The 17,529-nt window shown below is 41.7% G+C and overlaps 1 protein-coding gene across 5 annotated transcripts in view; it reads left to right on the top strand.

Moving 5' to 3' along the window:
• Nucleotides 1–17,529, top strand: part of STRBP (spermatid perinuclear RNA binding protein) — a 60,493-nt gene that overhangs the window by 10,555 nt on the left and 32,409 nt on the right. For all 5 annotated transcript variants that reach the window (XR_010607274.1, XR_010607275.1, XM_065648575.1 and 2 more), the window contains exons 2-5: nucleotides 11,766–11,941; nucleotides 13,286–13,503; nucleotides 13,959–14,124; nucleotides 16,753–16,897. Coding sequence is in view for 3 of the 5 variants with exons in the window: in XM_065648575.1 (XP_065504647.1) it covers nucleotides 11,939–11,941; nucleotides 13,286–13,503; nucleotides 13,959–14,124; nucleotides 16,753–16,897 (532 nt within the window). In the remaining 2 variants the exon portion in view is untranslated. The remainder of the gene's footprint in view (nucleotides 1–11,765; nucleotides 11,942–13,285; nucleotides 13,504–13,958; nucleotides 14,125–16,752; nucleotides 16,898–17,529) is intronic.

Genomic DNA, 17,529 nt, shown 5'->3' with positions numbered 1-17,529 from the left:
AAAAGAGGGACTCCATTGTCCTCTTTAGAAAAAGACACATAGGGTTCCCAAGTCCACGTCAGTTTTCCTTTCAAAAGAGAGGAGTGCTCAAAAAATTTGATGCCTGAAAATAGGGCACATTCTGAATTAGATTCTTGAGTTTAATCACACCATATTCCGATATCAAATTGCTAATTTGAATCTCATGAATCTACAGGTAATTGTTGTCAAGCATGTACTGCAGAGTTTGCCAAGCTGGCCTGTGAGGGATGGCTCTGGTCCTGCAAGCGAGAGGCTGAATGGCAAAAGCGATGCAGTGTCTCTTCTAATCAAACTGAAGAAGCCTAAATGAAGGCTGGAAAGCTAGAGAGGGGGTAGAGATCGTGCTCCATGCTTGGTGTGTACAGGAAATGACAAACTAACTGCTCTTCTGAGTCCTACCACCGACTTACTGTGGCATTGGGCAAGTCACCAAAGTTGCTGGGCAGTGAGTGGGGTCTCTTCTAAATGCAAACAGCACAACAGAAGTGGTGTGAAATCCTTGCGTGTGTAGCTGAGGTCTTTTTTTTTTCTTTTTTTTTTTTTTTGCTAATGAAAGCAGTTGAAGCTTGATGCTGCAATCAAGGTGGAAGAGATGAAGTAATGGTTTTTAGGCGCTGCAGTTAAATCCAGCCTGGCGATTGCAACCTCCCACAGGTTAGCAAGGAAATGGTGGGTAGTACTGTCTGGTTACCAGTAGATGGAGAAGTAGTTTCCCAGATTTCTTTGGTTTGTAAACTCTGAGCTGTTTCATTCAATTTATTGTTCATGGTGTTGCAAAAAGCCTTAATCTCGAGTGGCTGCAGAGACAATGCTGATGAACTTGCAGGGGTTGCCGGTTGCTTCCACAAAACAGCCTAGTGACACCTGCCTACTTTGGTGGGTGTCTAGTTGCAGTATTTAAGAATGAGATCAGAGCACCTAGAAATGTGATATATTCTCCCCATGGTACATGGAAAAAAATTACCACAAGCACTTTGAACTAATACAGTTGCGTGAGTAGTTTTCTTCAGCAAACTATGCTTATTCTCTGATGGAGATAACTTTGATTCCTCTATTAGCTTGTAATTTTCATGGGTATATTCCAAGAGGAAAAAACACTACTTAAGTTTTGTTCTTAGCACAGAGATAAATGGAATGTCTCTGTCACTTGTCTGAAACCATGTGTTGAAAGGCATGATTTCTTTTCCGAACAGTTTTGCAGAGTAATAGGGCAGAATATGATTTGGATTACAGAGGACACATGCTGGGTCAGTTTAAAGCCTGCCAAGTTCTAATTTGCAATTTCTAGAAAATTTAGAACAGAAACATCTGAGTGCCTGCAGAAATCATCATTTTAAATTTAACTTGTGGATTTTGTCTCGGTAAAGCGTCAAAGTGTCTGGTAGTATTTGCCCACTGAATTTCGGGGACAACCTTTTCTTGTGTTCAGGGTTCTGCACTGGTGGTTCGGGCGTCTTTTTCCTGGTCCTGCAGTGTAGGAGTTGTAAATGTTTCAGAGCAAAATGCCAAGTAAAAAAGTGTTAGCTAGCTTTAATGACATCCTTTCTGTTTCTCTCAAAACAAGCAAAAAGCCTTTGGAAGAATATTCTTTCACTTTGTTGTTTTCTTTAACGTATTTCTGTAGTTCATTAGTGATGAACTAACTTTTCGAAACGGTTCTTGGTGGCCTCTGCCTGCTCTGTTGCAGTAAGCGTAGGAGTTTCCAAATACCACGGAGAATGCCGAATACAGAGACTTTGTTTTCACGATAGACGAGCTATGCAAAGCAAATAGAAGAACTCGGAAAACAACAGAGGTAAATGCTCTTTCAGTGAACAAAGCAACACATTTATGTACTTTTCTTTAAAAGGATTTTTTTCATTAACACAAGAGTTTCAGTTTTAGAGTCGAATTTTGTTTGAACTGTGGAATGAGCTAGGTTGATGGCATTATAATCTGACATACTTTTACCACTAGAAGTATAGTTTTAGACTGTAAAAAACAAGCAGGATTTTTGTGCTGACAAGAGCAGAATTAGGTGTTCCTGTCCCTTTGGTTCTTGTTCATAATGACGGTGGTGTGATATGGGCACAGATTTACAGAGGTGGCTAAGCAAGCAATAAAACTGTTCAGACTCTAATCCAGCTTCCTCCTAACTTCCCACTGAAGGATGAAAGGTTTGATATAGCCCATTGTCCAGTTTAGGAGAATACCATCTATTTGAATAGTAGCTGGGTTTTTTTCTGGCTTTGATCCTGCTCTCTGCGTGTTGAACTGTGCACTCTCCTACCCTGGCAGTTTGTGGTTTTCCAAGCGCACATTTTGAAAAATAAAATAAATCCCATCAATGTTGCTTTCAGGAGCAGCAGATTTCCTGTTGTCGGGGAACTGAAGTGGCTAGACACAAGATAGAAGTTAATGGCCCCAAATAAACTAACGTTGATTGTTTTTCTCTAGTCGTTCCCCTGATAGTAATTTCAAGTGTTACTTTTAGCAACTATAGCGTATGAAGTGAGCTTTGGGGAGAAAGTGAGATTTTTGTTGTTGTAAATCGATCTCCCAGCAAAGCTGAGAGCATTTTGAATGCTGCTATTGATTGCACCATCTGTTTGTTTCCCTCGGAGGAAACCAGGTTTGCAGCCGCTTGCCGTCCCGCGCTGGGTTTGCCGTCCTACCGCGATGTCTCGGCGTCGACCTCCAGCTCGCTCTGGAGCGCATTCCTGTGGCTGTGGCCAGTGCGATGTCCCCAGACACTGGTGCTGGTCACAGCTGTGTATTTTGCTGTTGTGGTGCTTAATGCTGATGGGGGAACAAGGTATGATGCGGATTACCTGATCTAAAGAAAACAGTGGAGAGTGGCAAGGACTGAGGATGCCTCTGTTAACCAGAGAACGGAAGGTGTCTCACGCTGTTGAGAATCAAGTGGCACACTGGGGATGGCATCATTATCTATGAAGAGAGATTAAACTAATTCATAGTCCTATGTGAAATTTAAAAAAAAGAGGCTAAACCGGCAAAGTCGTATCCATGTTCTTAAGAATGACATCCAGGTGGGATCGGCAGATTATCAATGATAGCTTCTTCCTCCCCCCCCGCCCTGATTTTGTTTAAAATTGAAAAGATAGAAAAAAAAATTGAGTGAAACTTCTCAAGTTCAAGATCAATTCCTTACACAGCTGTGTTCTCCAGTGACTTTGGAGAATATAGTGCCACAGACGCCTAAAAATAATTTTGCTAACTTTTAAAGTTTCAATGTAATATTAAAAATAAGCAAACAAAAAAGGCTGTGGGATTCGTTATTCATCTCAGGAAATTCCTAAGGATGAGACTGACGGATACAACTTGCACTGAGAAATTAATTTTGCAATTTAGCTTGTGGTCTTCACGCTGAGCAAGGCCAGCACGGATGGTCGCTGCTCATGTTGTCTTTTCTCCTCTTACACACTGCGCTGTAGGAACTGCAGAGAAGAGTAACAGATGAGTTTTGCAACTGGAGTTGGCAGATGTGACAGCACATGCACGCAGGGTAGATCTGCTGAAGCAAGATGATGCTGGATTAAGCCAATTTAAAATATTTTTAGACTCCTATGGTTTTCCAGGGAAACAGGATTTTTTTATATTAGTTTTGTAAATCTCCAAAAATGTTTGACTTTTTTTTTTCTTCCTGTTAGCCAAGCTAGGACTTTCTACTACAAAATCTTGTTCAAGACAGAACTTGAGGTCTCTAATGTCAAACGGACAGTTCTTTCTCCCTTAACATGACCATCTAACATGTTGATGTGGTGGTGGTTTTCACTTTCATTATAGATATTGTTGCCAGCTTTCATGCCTCAATAAACTAATTCAAGTCTTCGGGCAGGGTTATGCATTTGAAGTAAATACTTGCATTCTGAGGCTGAAAACTGATGGCAGCCAGCATACTCTTCCTTAGAGGGATCCCTGTTGTTTCTGTTGCAGGGGCTCTTGCACTATATTCTGGATGAAATTTGGTAGCTTCTGCTGGCACATAGTTATTTCTACTATTCATCACACTCCAAGTGCTTCCATTAATAACACTGATGCATTGGCTTTGAATAATGTTTTTTTGGAACATGTGCTTTTTAGAAACAATTTACTAAAAATCTCTTTTTTTGTGTGAATGACTTATAAAATCAATTTCAAGTGAGTCATGTGGAAGCAGCTCATTAATGGCAGGGCAGGCTGGGTTGTGCAGGGGCTGCAGTGACCCCGGCGGAGCAGCAGCCGGCAGGACCCTGCGCTGCTGACACACCGGCTGGGGTTGCGGGTTGAGGGAAGAGGGTTCCCAAAGGGGAGGCTTTTCTTTCCAAAACAGCCTAAGGTGACAGTTACAGATTTTGCTTCAGATGCTACCATGGCATTACATGTTGTGACACTGAGCTTCACACTTCCCTGGAAATAGTAATCTAAGACACAGGAGGAGAATAGAGAAATTAACTGAAAATAACAGGGCTGGATGGGTGAGAGATGGCAAGAAAAAACCCTTAAAGAAGCTTTTAGTAACCTAGAACCTTTGACAAGATGTTCTTTGACAAAATAGCCAGTTATACAGGAAGTGAAAAATTAACCTGAATTTGTTCAGTAGTTGTAGTGGAACTAATATAAGGTAAAAGCCTGATGGAGGATGTGTTATGGGCACAGCGCACAACAGCTCTTTGCACAATACTTGCAGAGTCTCATGGTCTTCTCTTCCACATACTTTTAAATCTTCTCTCTTTAATTAAAAAAAAAGTCACTGAGGCAGCAAGACTGACATACTGGAAAATGCATTTAAGTGGAGAGTCATGAATGTTTAAACTGGCTGAAAGGCAGATGTGCACAGCAGCCAGTGTGGATTTGCAATATTGAAACCGCCAGCTTCTTTACATACTGACATCAGGGGGAGAAACTGTTGCTTGAATTTCACCTTTAAGAGGAATTTTAGATGCAAGGATAGCATTTATTCTTAAAAATTATTAATATTTGGCAACTTGATGTAAACATTAGAAAAATGTGAATCTTGCATACAGTGTTTACATTGTATTACTTGTAAGAAAGAATTACTAATTATAACACAGAGGTTTAGGATCCATGTTGCTTTTCTTTTTCATCTTAAAAATTGCCAAGATATGTATTAGCTTGAAACACAGAAGAGGGAACAGGTAGTAGAGCAAATGTGTTTTGCTGTTTCCTTGTGTGGTTGATGAGAAATGCAAACCACCGATAGGTGCAGGTCTCATTTTACCGTAGCCAGCTCATTGTCCTCTCTTGCGACCAGCGCAGGGCGGCCGTGCCATGGTTTCCAGTTTGCAGGCTGGGCACGTGCTGTTGATCCCTTTCCATGATACGCCCGTGGCCGCACAGTTCTGTAGAAGACACACTTTCCTGGTGGAAGAGGGACACCTTGGTGGCCTTTTCCTGTGCAGGTTGCGTGTGTCAAGTGCAGTCGGTCGGCTGTGGCTCAGGTCAGCCTTAGCCTGTGGGCTGTGAATCATAGCAGGGAAGAAACTGGGGCACTGCAGCTATTTCAGCTGAGCTGGAGGGTGCTGGAGAAGGAACGTCCCTGTTCTTCAGTGCTTAAACATTGTGGCTGCTTCCCGCCGTGGTTCCGGGGCAAAGCAAGCCTCGCAGGTAGGGAATTAGACACGAATGATGTGGGCATGGGAAGGATCAAGGAGTCCGTGAAGCTTTAGCGTTGGGATGCAGGTGCAGGACGGGGCTGGGAGGGTGAGCTCAGCGCGGCACCAAACTGCACCGTGTGCTTGAGGAGGTACAACAGTGATTCTGGGATGTAGTTTCAGGCATAGGTCCAGAATTTTGCTTAAACCAGCTTTGTCTCTGGAAAAATAACATTGCAGATGGTGAGTGTCATTTCAGTATAATGTAATCCTTTTCATTAATTTAGTTAATTCTTCATCTGTAAATGAATGTAGTTTGTGTTATGAATTTCAGAAGATTTTGAGTGTAGATGTCAAGTGATGGCGGCTTCACAAGTGGGTGCGTACTGCCAAGCAGCATCAGGTTTCTATTGTCCACTGTAGCCAGAAGAGCAGGAATGCCTATGTTAGGATGTTGGGAGTCAGAAATCATTTTAACATTCCACAGACATTGAGAATCCAGTGGTGGCTTCTGTCTTGTCTCAAATGAATACTTTGCTATTAATTATTTATGTACTATCTAATCTATGGGGGTGTTTTTCTTTTCTTTTTTTTTTTTTTTTTTTTTTTTAAGATACCTGCCAAGAAGTTCTTCTTTTAAGATGTTTTGTTTTCTGTGGTGCTCAGTTTTATAGGCAATTCTGTTTTGGATGTTTCTGACTGGTTGAGCAGGCAATACATTGAACTTTGTCTCTACTCAGTCTTGTACCTTGACACCCATACCAGAACATGAAGGGATTTTCAAAATGATTTAATTAGAGAGCCTCTGTAGCACTAGCTGTGACTGGTGTGCTGAGTGTTGTGCAGGTGCCAGGGAACATGAGGCCATATAAAAATCTGAAGATATATATATAAAAAATACCTTGAGGATTGTAGCTGGTGCGCTGCTCTGAAGACTGCTCAGGGAGTTTGGGGCTGTATCTTCTGTATCTTCTGTCCTCAGTACTGAACAGAAGCTTAAATCCTAAAGGAGAAGGATTTATATTCCTTCCAAAACGATTTCTCTTTGTTATACGTAATACTTTGATATCTGCAGTTACTTCTACTAATGTGTATTTTTTCCTGCGTTTGGATCCTGTGGTTCTATCTAAAATACAGCATTTTCTTCTTCAAACGATGGTATATATGCTCACACTGTGGCTCCGTGTTCTTTCTTTAACCTTCCTGTCAGGCTAGTGATGATTTCCCCTTAGACCGTCTTTTCTTCACCCTCTTTCAGGAGCTAAAAACATGGGGTATATAAATCCTGCATATTCCCCTTCCCCTTTACCTTAATAAATGAGTCAGAGATTCCTGAGCACAGGAGCCTTTTCTCAAATTGTTGTGAGAACTGAACAGGCAGCAGTAATTCTAGGCTCAAGGATTTGTTGTATGAAGTGTAAGAATTTGCCAGAGGAAGCACCTTTCCAGCTTTTAGCTGTAGTGTTGTGTTGTAATTAATCATTTGGCTGGAATATTCCAGGCTTCTAGAGGGTAACCCAGATGCAGCTTTACCAGAATTGCATTACTCGGAGCATAACAAAACTCCTATGAATAGAGTCTCCAGGTGAAACTGAATGCTGAGCGTATTGTTGGAAACATTCGGAGTCTTATTAAATATGTATCCCAGTGTTACAATTGCACTTCTTTACAGAATGCTTGTGTGGTTGTGAGTGACAAGGATTTCTGTTCATATGAAGAAACCAGCTCTGTACAGCGTACAGGGAGTTTGGATTTAAAATAGGAAATACCAGCACAGTAGAAGGTCAGTCACACTTTGCCTATTTCTCTGCCCCATACTCCTCACTGAATCCTCGTGAATTGTATTTCTTATCTGTTCCCCTCGGTTTGTTGATACTTATAACATGAGGGAAAACTATTTTGATATTTCTCTGTCAGTTATTTTGACATTAATCAACACTGCAGATCTTGTTTTGTTTGGTGTCTGGGTACATCATGAAAAGAGTTGCTGAAAGAGCTCAATTATAATATCGGCCTCTCTGCCAAATGTATTGAGCTGTTCTGAAAAGCGGCTTGTCTTTTCTGACCCAGATACACAGTTTCCAACTGTGGGAGATGCTGCCAGAAAGACTCTTGGCAGAAGGCCAGCAATAAAATTATACTGCAGAAAAACGCAGCATATTTTCAGCAGCACTTTGTACAAAGTGACGAAAAATTACCTGTCTCCTGAATGCAAAGCAGAAGTCAAAATAAACTTCCAATTTAAGGTTACATGTCTCGTATTCTGACTTTTAAAAGTTAAAAAAAAAGAAAAAAGGGCAAGTGCAATTTGTATCTGTATAAATTCCATTTCTTTTCTATTACTGTGTCCAGTACACCTTGGGCTGTGTTAGATACTCCCTGGTTTGTTATTAGCAACCTTAGCTGTCCTTGCTGCTCTGTTAACACAGGCCGGGAGGGGCCTTAGGGTGGTGTACGCTCTAACTGGAGTTCTCATGGGCAGATACTGGTGTGAGGGTAGATTAGGAGGGTGGGGGGTGTTTTTAATGCTTTCAGCTGAATATTGTTGGCATGTGCCTTCTTGATGTAGCATTTAAAGCCCATTTTCCTGGTATTCTGATTGGCCTGGCCAGGAGCCTAAAGAGCAGCTCACTCAGGTGGGGGTCTGGAAGATGAGTCTGGTGACCCTGGTTTCTCCATCGCAGCGGTAACGCTCGGGGCGAGGTACCACCCTGTGCCACGGGGTACCAGGGTGCCAAATGTACCTGTGTCTCCCTTCTCGAAGATGATAGCTCCCGGATTCTGATGTTACATTTCAGTCCCCATGGAGTGCAAGTACCTGCTTTTTCCCTTTTCTGTTTGCAAGCACTCAAAGGTAGCCGAGCACATTCATTACTTGTGGCTGTTTAAATGTCTGTCTCCTGGGAATGCAACTGCAGATGCAGGGATAGATCCTACTACAAAGGCCTCCTCTGAAATTCTTTCCCTTGTTTATCTGGTGCCAAAGCATAAACTTCCTCTATGAAGAATGGGATGTTTAATGGAAACATTGTTAGACTGTCATGGTGTTTTAATAACATTTCTAATGTGTCAAATCCCCAGTGACTTTAAAGCACATTGCAGACTCTACTCAGCTCCTCTGGTACCTGGTTTGGAGACAGTCTTGTTTTACACTTTTAGGGCCACATGATGGAGAGATAAAGTGACTTTGTCAAGGTTGCCAAGGTCTTGGTAGTGCTAGTAGCTTTTCCTAGAAATTCTCTTGCAAGTGTGGGTGGCAGCTCCTGGGTAACACAACCATTTTCATATTGTGCTTTTCAGTCTGGGCATCAGCCGTTCCTTCCCTGAGGATGCAGGAACAAATATCCTGCTGGAGCCTGGTAGTAAAACGAGGCTGTTGGATTTATGGAATTGCTGCTCACTTTACATAATGCTTTCTGATGTGTTGGGTGCTGAGCTGTGTTCTGCTGCCTTAGTCCATATGGTTGGAGCAGATTTGATTTTAGTTTTCCTTAATTTAATTTTGCATGCTGTCAAATGTACTTTGTTCTGTATATTGTGTCTGCAATTTTATAGTAAACTCCCTCCTGTTTAGTTCTGTTATTGAAAAATTTCTCTCAAAGTCTGAACTATATTAGGTTTTCACTCTTGTGCGCATTTCCAGGAAATATTCTTAGGATGTTAATCACTTGAAAGGCATCATTTAACTCAACTCTCAGGATTTTTTTCCCAGCTTTGAGTTTTATAGTAAAGATCCCTTCGTAATTCAGCTGTATATGCCTTCACCTCAGCCATTCACTGCTGAGAAAAAAGGGCAGGTAGAATCGAGCCTGTAAATACCTTCAACCAACAACTTCTGCTTGTCACTGAATCTTGAACCTGTCTTGAAAACAAGATGGTTACTACCTGCTTAAGGCTGAGTGTTGAGAGGGTGTTGGTATTTCTGCTTCATTGGTCCGGTACAAGATTAACCCCCATCATAGCTGTGAAACATTTCTTTTTGGTCCATTTCAGATATTCAAAGAACACCAAAAAGCACTTGGCACAACTGGAACTGCAGCCTGGGCTGTGTCTGGTGAGGTGGTTTGGACCTGTCCTCCCCACACCAGCCTGCCCAGCAGTTTGCTGATGCCCCAGACCCTGCTCAGCTCTGGGGGCCCATCTGCTTTCAGGACGCTGCGCAGCTGATAAGCAGCAGCCCGCAGTGATCTGGAGTGCTGCCGGGGGCTGAGACATCAGACCGGGCACATGCTGGAGTCAGCAGCACGTTCCAGTGCCCTTCTCTCTGCCTGGAACTGCCAAGTTACAGTTACCAGAGGAGACAGCAAACTGAAAATGTGAAATGTAGTAGTCACAGGGAAGAAGAGAGCTGGGATTTAGTTTGAAAACTAATTTGAACATCTCATGAAAGTCTCTCTAGCTTGCCATCTGCTGACTCAAAAAGCATGTTATTATTATTATTATTATTATTATAGAAAAGCAAAACAGAGACCTTGTAAAGAGTCTGGTTGCTTCTGGCAATGGTCAAAGGCTATTTAGTGTGGCAGTGCTTATGACGAGCTCACAGAATAAATGGTGCCAAAGCAGCAATCTTTGCTTATTTCTCCTCCTAGCTGTCCCTGCTTGGCTTTCAGGATCTCTTAAGAATCTGGCCCTGTGAAAGAACATCCTCTTCCTTGGTCGCTTCTGGGAAGCAATTTGGTAGAGTATCAGTCTACCTTGGTAGGGTATATAGCCTTGTGATAAGAAGTGAGGTCCTTCAGGGTTTTCATTAGCTTGCTTTTCCCAAGTATTTTTAGTAGGGCTGCATTTAACGCTCTGGGGGTTTCTTCCTTGGCAGTCCTGAGCTGCTGGAGCAGACAGGCCCTTGCACAGTATCCTTGTCTGGCTGCTTTTTGTTTTAGCCAGTTCTACAGCCTAAATCAATGGTGTGAGGGTACAAACAACTATTAGGCACTTGCTGCCAGAGCTATTGGTCCTGTAAACACCCTTCATTTCTTCTTTGCTAGGAAAACAGTGAAGCAGGATTTGTTGTTGCCTTTCCTCTGGCATGTTCAAATCTCAATGGGATGCAACATTTTAATTATTCCCTGTCACATCCCTGATGTTTAAGCATCTACAAGGCTTTCAAGTCATCTTGTCTATCCCTCTGCTGTTGCCAAACATGCTTTTAATTTCTAACAATGTCAGGATTTTCTGACAGACAATATGCAACATATTGCTAGAGAAGGAGGATTGACATACAGGAAAAAAGGAAAACGTTTGAGTGTGTGTGTCAGCCTGCAGAAATTTACTGACTGGGTTTCCAATTGCTTCAAAACGTTCCTGAAAAGCTGATGCAACAATATGTGCAGTGAAAGGAAAACAGGAACTCTCTGCAAGGACTGGAGTGTCATGCTATGCAATGAGCTTTTCCTTTCCTCTCTCTCACAGTACCTGCCCTGTTATTCTGCTCTTCTCCTGTCTTACCCAGTGTTATTTGCAGTTCCTTGTGCTGCCAGTGCTGGGGCTTATTTCCTAAGTTAGTACAAGAGGGCTGCTCCCGCAGGACCTTCAAAATGCTGTGTGCTGGCAAAAGCAGTGCAAGGGCAGAAGCAGCGGTGGGGATGATTTCAGCTGAACATTCTCACAAGTCTTATGTCTTCAGTTTCTTGTAATGCACTCTTTTCTTTTTAAGTAACAACTTACAGTTATTGCCACCCGAAGTCTTGGTTTTTGTACAGCGTCTTGACACATTCAGGATTGAGGGCTGCACTGGGGATTTCAACAGATAATTACTTTTTGATTATTAGATATAGTGTGTTTGATTCCTAAAGCACATGTGACATAAAAATAGAGACTTCTTGATCTGGTTTCATATAGAGCACATTTGAGATGTTGGATTTCCCATTTTTCTCATATCAGAACCTTAGATTCCTGGTGGCTGCCAAACTACCCTGAGATAAGCTCTCACTGGCATGGGAAAGTCATTACATATGTGTAGGCACGTTACGGAAGTTGCTTTCCACAGTGACATCTGCTTGTTGTTCAGGAATAAATGGTTCGGTGACTGCCTCCCCATCTCGAAGCCTGCTTGCTTTAATCGGTGGTTTGACTTAATGTGCTGCATTGAACGCTTACTGGAATTAACATGCTGTTTCTTCAGGTTTCAAGTTGTTTCTCTTCCTGCAGGTGAATTACAGAAAGTGACGCCCAGAGCATCTTGGCTGTGTGAACTCTGGAGCTGTCAAGGGACTGAGAGGCTTATGAAGAAGTTCTGTCAGACAAAACAGGGCTTAGCAAAGACACCGAGGAGGAGGGAAAAGGAGAAAGGGAGGGAGAGAGAGCTGAAACACTAACAAACCATGGTAGGTACTGGTCATCTTTCCTAGGCTTGCATTAAAAACATTCTCTGCTGACAGTCTTGCACACGGCCTGACAAAACCAGAGGAAGGGGGTTTTCTGACCTTGCAGTAAATTACAGATGGTGCTGCATGCTTTGAGCAAAACGAATGAGATTTGATATATTGTCAGCCTCTTAAAACTGGAGAGTTGCCTTGTGAGCCTGCATTACATGAATTATTAAATATGAATGAAGGGGATGCTCATAAGGTTTTCTAATAAAACTGGCATTAGCAAGCTGCAGCAAACATGGGTGACCTTGAACTTGCAGATTGCATAACCAAATGCTGATATTCCCCTTCCACCTCTTCCTCACAAAAGCAAATGATGATTCGTATTTGTGTGCATGCGTGTGAAAAGCTGATTGATTGTGGTTCTGTGCATGTTGTCAAATATAGCTGGTGTATGTTGTTTAAATAAGGAGTCATTTCTAATCTGGCCGGTATATTGGTTGCAAATTGGGAATGCTCGGGAAGTTGAATTTTTAAATCTGTGTGAGTATGGAATGTTGTGATGGTAAGATTCTGAAAATGTGTTCACAGAAAGGCAATAAACCTACCCAGTTCCTGAAAAATATCTGGAGAGCAGTTGAAGCGTGTTTGTGTAATTTTAAGTCCTATAAGGTTATTCCTGAGATAATGGAAATGAGAATAAATGCCATAAATTTTAAATACAGTGTTCTAACATTTGTGTAGCTGAGTGCTGCTGATAGGCTGTGTGTTTACATTTATATTAAAAGAAAAAAGATCTAAGATAAGACTTTTACCTGTTATAGAGCACAAAGGGAGGAAGAACACTTGACAAAGCAGAGTTGTCGATATATTGTGTTTTAAATAGCGTCCTGTTTTGCTATAATTTTTGGCCTAAATAGTAATAAAGAATTGATCTTGTCAGTCCCTCTTCATTAGAAAAGAAACCAAATGTCTACTAATTTAGGAGTTACTAATTTGTTCTTGTTGGACTGTTTTAACTAACTGGTATTTCATGAGATAAGAGATGGTGGGATGAATCAACAAATTCAGCTTGTTGGTTTTCATGGCTGAGCTGCAGGTTCTTTCAGTGTCCATGTTGCAGATAAGCCACAAGAGGGAACTCCGGGAAGCATTTTGAAACCTGTGAAAGTACAGGGGATAAAACTAGACCCCGACTGATGAGTTTCTTTGACTACCTGAGTTGTCCATCTGGGTTGGAGCACCAAAGTTAGGAGAGAAATGGTGTCAGGGAGGATTCCCATTCAGGCAGTGTCTTTGCATTGATAATCCAATAACGTTGTTCTTTTTTTTTCCCCCCCGTTTCCCACTTTACAACAGAGATCTATCCGATCTTTTGCTAATGATGACCGCCATGTTATGGTGAAACATTCAACCATTTATCCATCTCCAGAGGAACTTGAAGCTGTCCAGAACATGGTATCAACAGTAGAATGTGCCCTTAAACATGTCTCTGACTGGATGGATGAAAAGAACAAGTCTACAAAATGTGAGGGTGATGTGGAAGTGAAGGAGGATGCTGCAGAAAGCAATGCCAAGTGAGTGAGTTGAGCCTCATCGTCTGTTACTGTTCTGCTCGGAATGGGTTCCTTTCCTTCTCCATAAGTCATAGTGTCACCTGATTCTGTTGCGTATTGATGTTCATAGGAGGAAGTGGATATATTTGGACTTCTTGAGATGGGAGCACGTAGGGTGAGTGCAGAGAAGAGATCTGCAGATAGTGAATTTGTGCTTTTTTGAGCTTTGTGAAGCTTTGTAACTTGAGCTGGGCAACTTCTGTGTTCAGGTGAATTGCAAAGCAGTGCTTCAATTGATTTTTTTTCACAGGAGCTACCTGCATAAAAGGAGCGTATGCTTTTCATTTTCTGATCGCTGATACGTCACTTTAGGACAGTCATCAGTCCCATTTATCTCCTCACTGTGATAGGATATGACAAATATTCTGAATGTGTGAAAATACCATTGTAATTACTCCAAATTACTTCATTTCCAGGGATCAAGGTGGTCGGACATTGTGTGGTGTTATGAGAATTGGCTTGGTTGCAAAGGGCTTGCTGATAAAAGATGATATGGATCTGGAGCTGGTTCTAATGTGCAAAGAAAAACCCACAAAGACCTTGTTATGTACAGTTAAAGACAATCTCCCAGCTCAAATTCAGGTGAGTTAATTTAGGGTAGTCCTCTAACAGTGGCTGAGCACACTGCAAAGTGTACTCGGGTAAAGGCTGGAATTTGTTCCAGGAAAAAAGACAACTGGTATAGATTAAAGAAATATACTTTGAATCTAGGATGACATCAAGGGTATGTGACACGTTTAGTGTGGCAACATGAAGTAACTTCACAAAATTTAACATCTTATTCCTGTTGTTGCCTAACCCCTATCTGTGATGTCAGTTCTCCTGTGATGGCAGCTCACCTTTGTTTGGTAACTAACCCACCTGATTTTTGCTCTCTGGTCCAACCACTAACATGAGCTCAATTGCAGTCCCAGAAATCTTCCCTGCTCGAGCATGAGAGTCCGTCTGTGGTGTTGTCCCCTGTCCCCCTGCCTGAACCTGAAGTTCTACATTGCAGCTGCTTTGCTTCGCTTGGGCCGTTCCAGGGTAAAGAGAAATGCCTCTGTACTTCTGAAGTGAGAACAAGTCACTTTAGGTGGTTGCTCATTTTAGCTCACGTTGATCATGAGCTCATAATTATTTTTATTTATGGTGATTTAATTCTGATGTTGGCATCCAGTAGGCAGCACTTACAGCTAATATTGGTCTCCTTAGAGCAGCAAGGGATAATACCTTTCTGGCAGAGTTCTGAGTCTGAATAATCAGTCCAGCTTCCAGACTGACACGCACTATTGCTGAGAAACAGTGCCCTGAAGTATTCCACTGCAAGTGCCTCTCTCCAGACTGTGGCCAAACCTGGTCTGCTTTTCTCCTGATCTGCTTTTCTGCCTTGTGTTTATTTCCACGTTTTACCATTCTTGACAGCTGTTTGTTCTCACTGTTCATTTGTTCACATAAAGGGCATGTTCTAATGAGATAATGTTATGCCTGCAGATGTGGCCCTACCTATAGCTGAAAATGCTAAGGAACTATTGAATAGTAAAGAGTAAATTTTACTTGTTGGAAATGATGGGGATGCATTGAGTAAAGAGTAAAGTTTACTTGTTTGTAGTGAGGTGTGAGATAAGAGGGGTTGAAAGTGATAAGAAAAGTTAGCATATGCTTCAAAAAAAAGAGAGAGCAACAGAACAGACAAAACTACAAGATGTAGAGGCTGCAACAAATCCAGGGGACAAGTAGGTAACATCCTATGGGGAAGCACTATGAGGGAAGGGATTGCAGAAGAGGTGAGGTAAGAGGAGTCTGTCTCATGAAACAAGCTGCAGCGATGGTGGGCATGAAAGACGGCGAGAGGTTCTGCAGACACATCCGTACCGGAGGGAGAAGGAAGGTATGGGTGCATTAGTGCACAAAAAGAGTAAATGAGGTACAGAGATGTTAACGGCTTCTGCTTTGCTTCTTTGAAGGCTGCTGGCAAGCAGAACACTTAAACATTTTCATCCCAACAATAAAGGAGCTGGAAGAGTGCAGATCACAACAGGGAAAGTAGTTGTTAAAATACATGTTAGATATGTTCTAACCATATGGTCTTGCTGAAGCAAACTCACAAATACAAGGAACAGCTTTAGGACTTGGAACCATCTGTGGTTATCTTTGTAATTTTGGAGGTCAAGAGAGGTCTCGAAGAACTACTGAAAGACCTGCAGATACAGATCACTTGAGATAACTGTTACAATGCACATTAAAGGAACAAATGATAAGACAGTTTGTAGTATTATCTACGAAAGAAATATAAGCAAGAAAAAAATTATGGAAAACAATTTAAGAAACACTGGATTTATTGGTGTGCTCTCTAGAGAGAAAGTGGGTGGTAGTGGGATCTTGCATCCAGTTTCAAGTGCTGTGTAGAAAGGGAGTGAGAGAGATGGATGGACAAACTGGAGAAAATCAGACAAATGAGAATGAGCACCTAGAAAACCATGTAATTAAAATCATCTAGTTTGGAAAAAGGCAAGACCAAATGGAAGTGTATGCTTTAAGACATTAATGGTTATTTTTAAAGGGACGGTGGTGCAGTATCTCACATGGCTGCCAAAGGTAGGATGAGAATTTGAACTGTAGCAAGGGGCAAGCTCGTTGCAAAATAAGTCATATAGATGATATATGTGGCTAAGAATCAGAATAGACTGTTTGGAGACGTGGTGACATCTCTGTTGCTAGGGCATCTGAAGAATAACTTGGGGTTGGTAAGAGATGGCCAAGGTATATTTGGTCATAATTCATGGCAGGTACATGGGCCACATGAGCCAGTGCAGCTCCTGCGCTGGCATCCGTCATCCCTTTGCACTGATGGTTACGGCTGTGTCGGTCGTTGTGCATACGAGAGCTGGTACGTTTAGATGCGGCATTACTGGAGAGGTGTGTAGTTGACAAAAGTTGCTGGTGGTATTTCACACAGTAGCAGCTATGAAGTAGCAGTTTCTGTCTTTATTAAAAAAAGAAGTGATAATATAGTGGGATTACTTAGTATTCTCATGAAATTTGCTGCAGACCTTTCTTCTTAAGCATGTTACTGGGGTTTTTCTGTTTGTTTTTAATGAGGGAGGCAAGGCCTTAATTGTTGTTGCAATGTCCTGTAGGCTTCTCATTAGTTAAAAGGCATATGCACACAGATTCTGCAGTTTTTCAGTTGATTGGAAGGTTCTTGAAATCTTTATTGGTGACTTTCAGAAACTTACAGAAGAGAAGTATCTCGTGGAGGAGCATGTAAATGAGGCAGCTATTATTATTCGTAACACAAAGGAGCCCAAGCTAACTTTGAAGGTGATCCTTACATCCCCTCTCATTCGAGATGAAGCAGAGAAGAAGGAAGGAGGTACACAGAGCGTTTTAACTTTTTTTAAGACTGTTCTATCTAAATGCCCTGACTGTGCAGCACAGGGTTAATTGGGAAGCAGGTTTTTAATTGTGCATCCTGTACTAACTAGACTGGCTATTGCCAAATTTTGTGCCTTAAAAAGAAGACAGTCACTTGGTTTTCCTGTAAATACGCAGTTTTCATTTGCAAGCAGTATTGCTACGGTGTTAACTTTGACATACAATTAGATCTTAGTTCTCCTTTCTTTCAGACTTGCTAATTAATTCTTGAGCACCCCAGCGCTGCACAGTCTTGTTATCAAATTAAGTCAGTCAAGTGGGATTGGTTTGTAGTATCTTGAAAAACTCATAAAATTGTTTCTCATAAAAAAAGACACAAAACTCTCCTGCAAAGCTCGCAAGTATGTTGTCCTGGCCCTCAATTTTGATTAAGTGATGATACATATGTGTATGTTCTCGCTTTAAGAATTTCCTAACTGGAATACAACTGAAGTTACAGTGCCTACAATACAGCACTTCTGCTTCTGAATTGAACATTGTACCTCATGTCCTTAGAGCAAAATAGATATAGAAAACTGTAACTTAGTTTCTTTCTGTTCCTTCTCCCTAACTGCGTGATGTCCATATAGT

Source organism: Caloenas nicobarica, chromosome 19 (genome assembly GCF_036013445.1).
Source record: "Caloenas nicobarica isolate bCalNic1 chromosome 19, bCalNic1.hap1, whole genome shotgun sequence".
Taxonomy (NCBI): Eukaryota; Metazoa; Chordata; class Aves; order Columbiformes; family Columbidae; genus Caloenas; species Caloenas nicobarica.
Note: the sequence above shows the minus strand (reverse complement) of the source record. Positions and strands in the feature narration are given on the sequence as shown.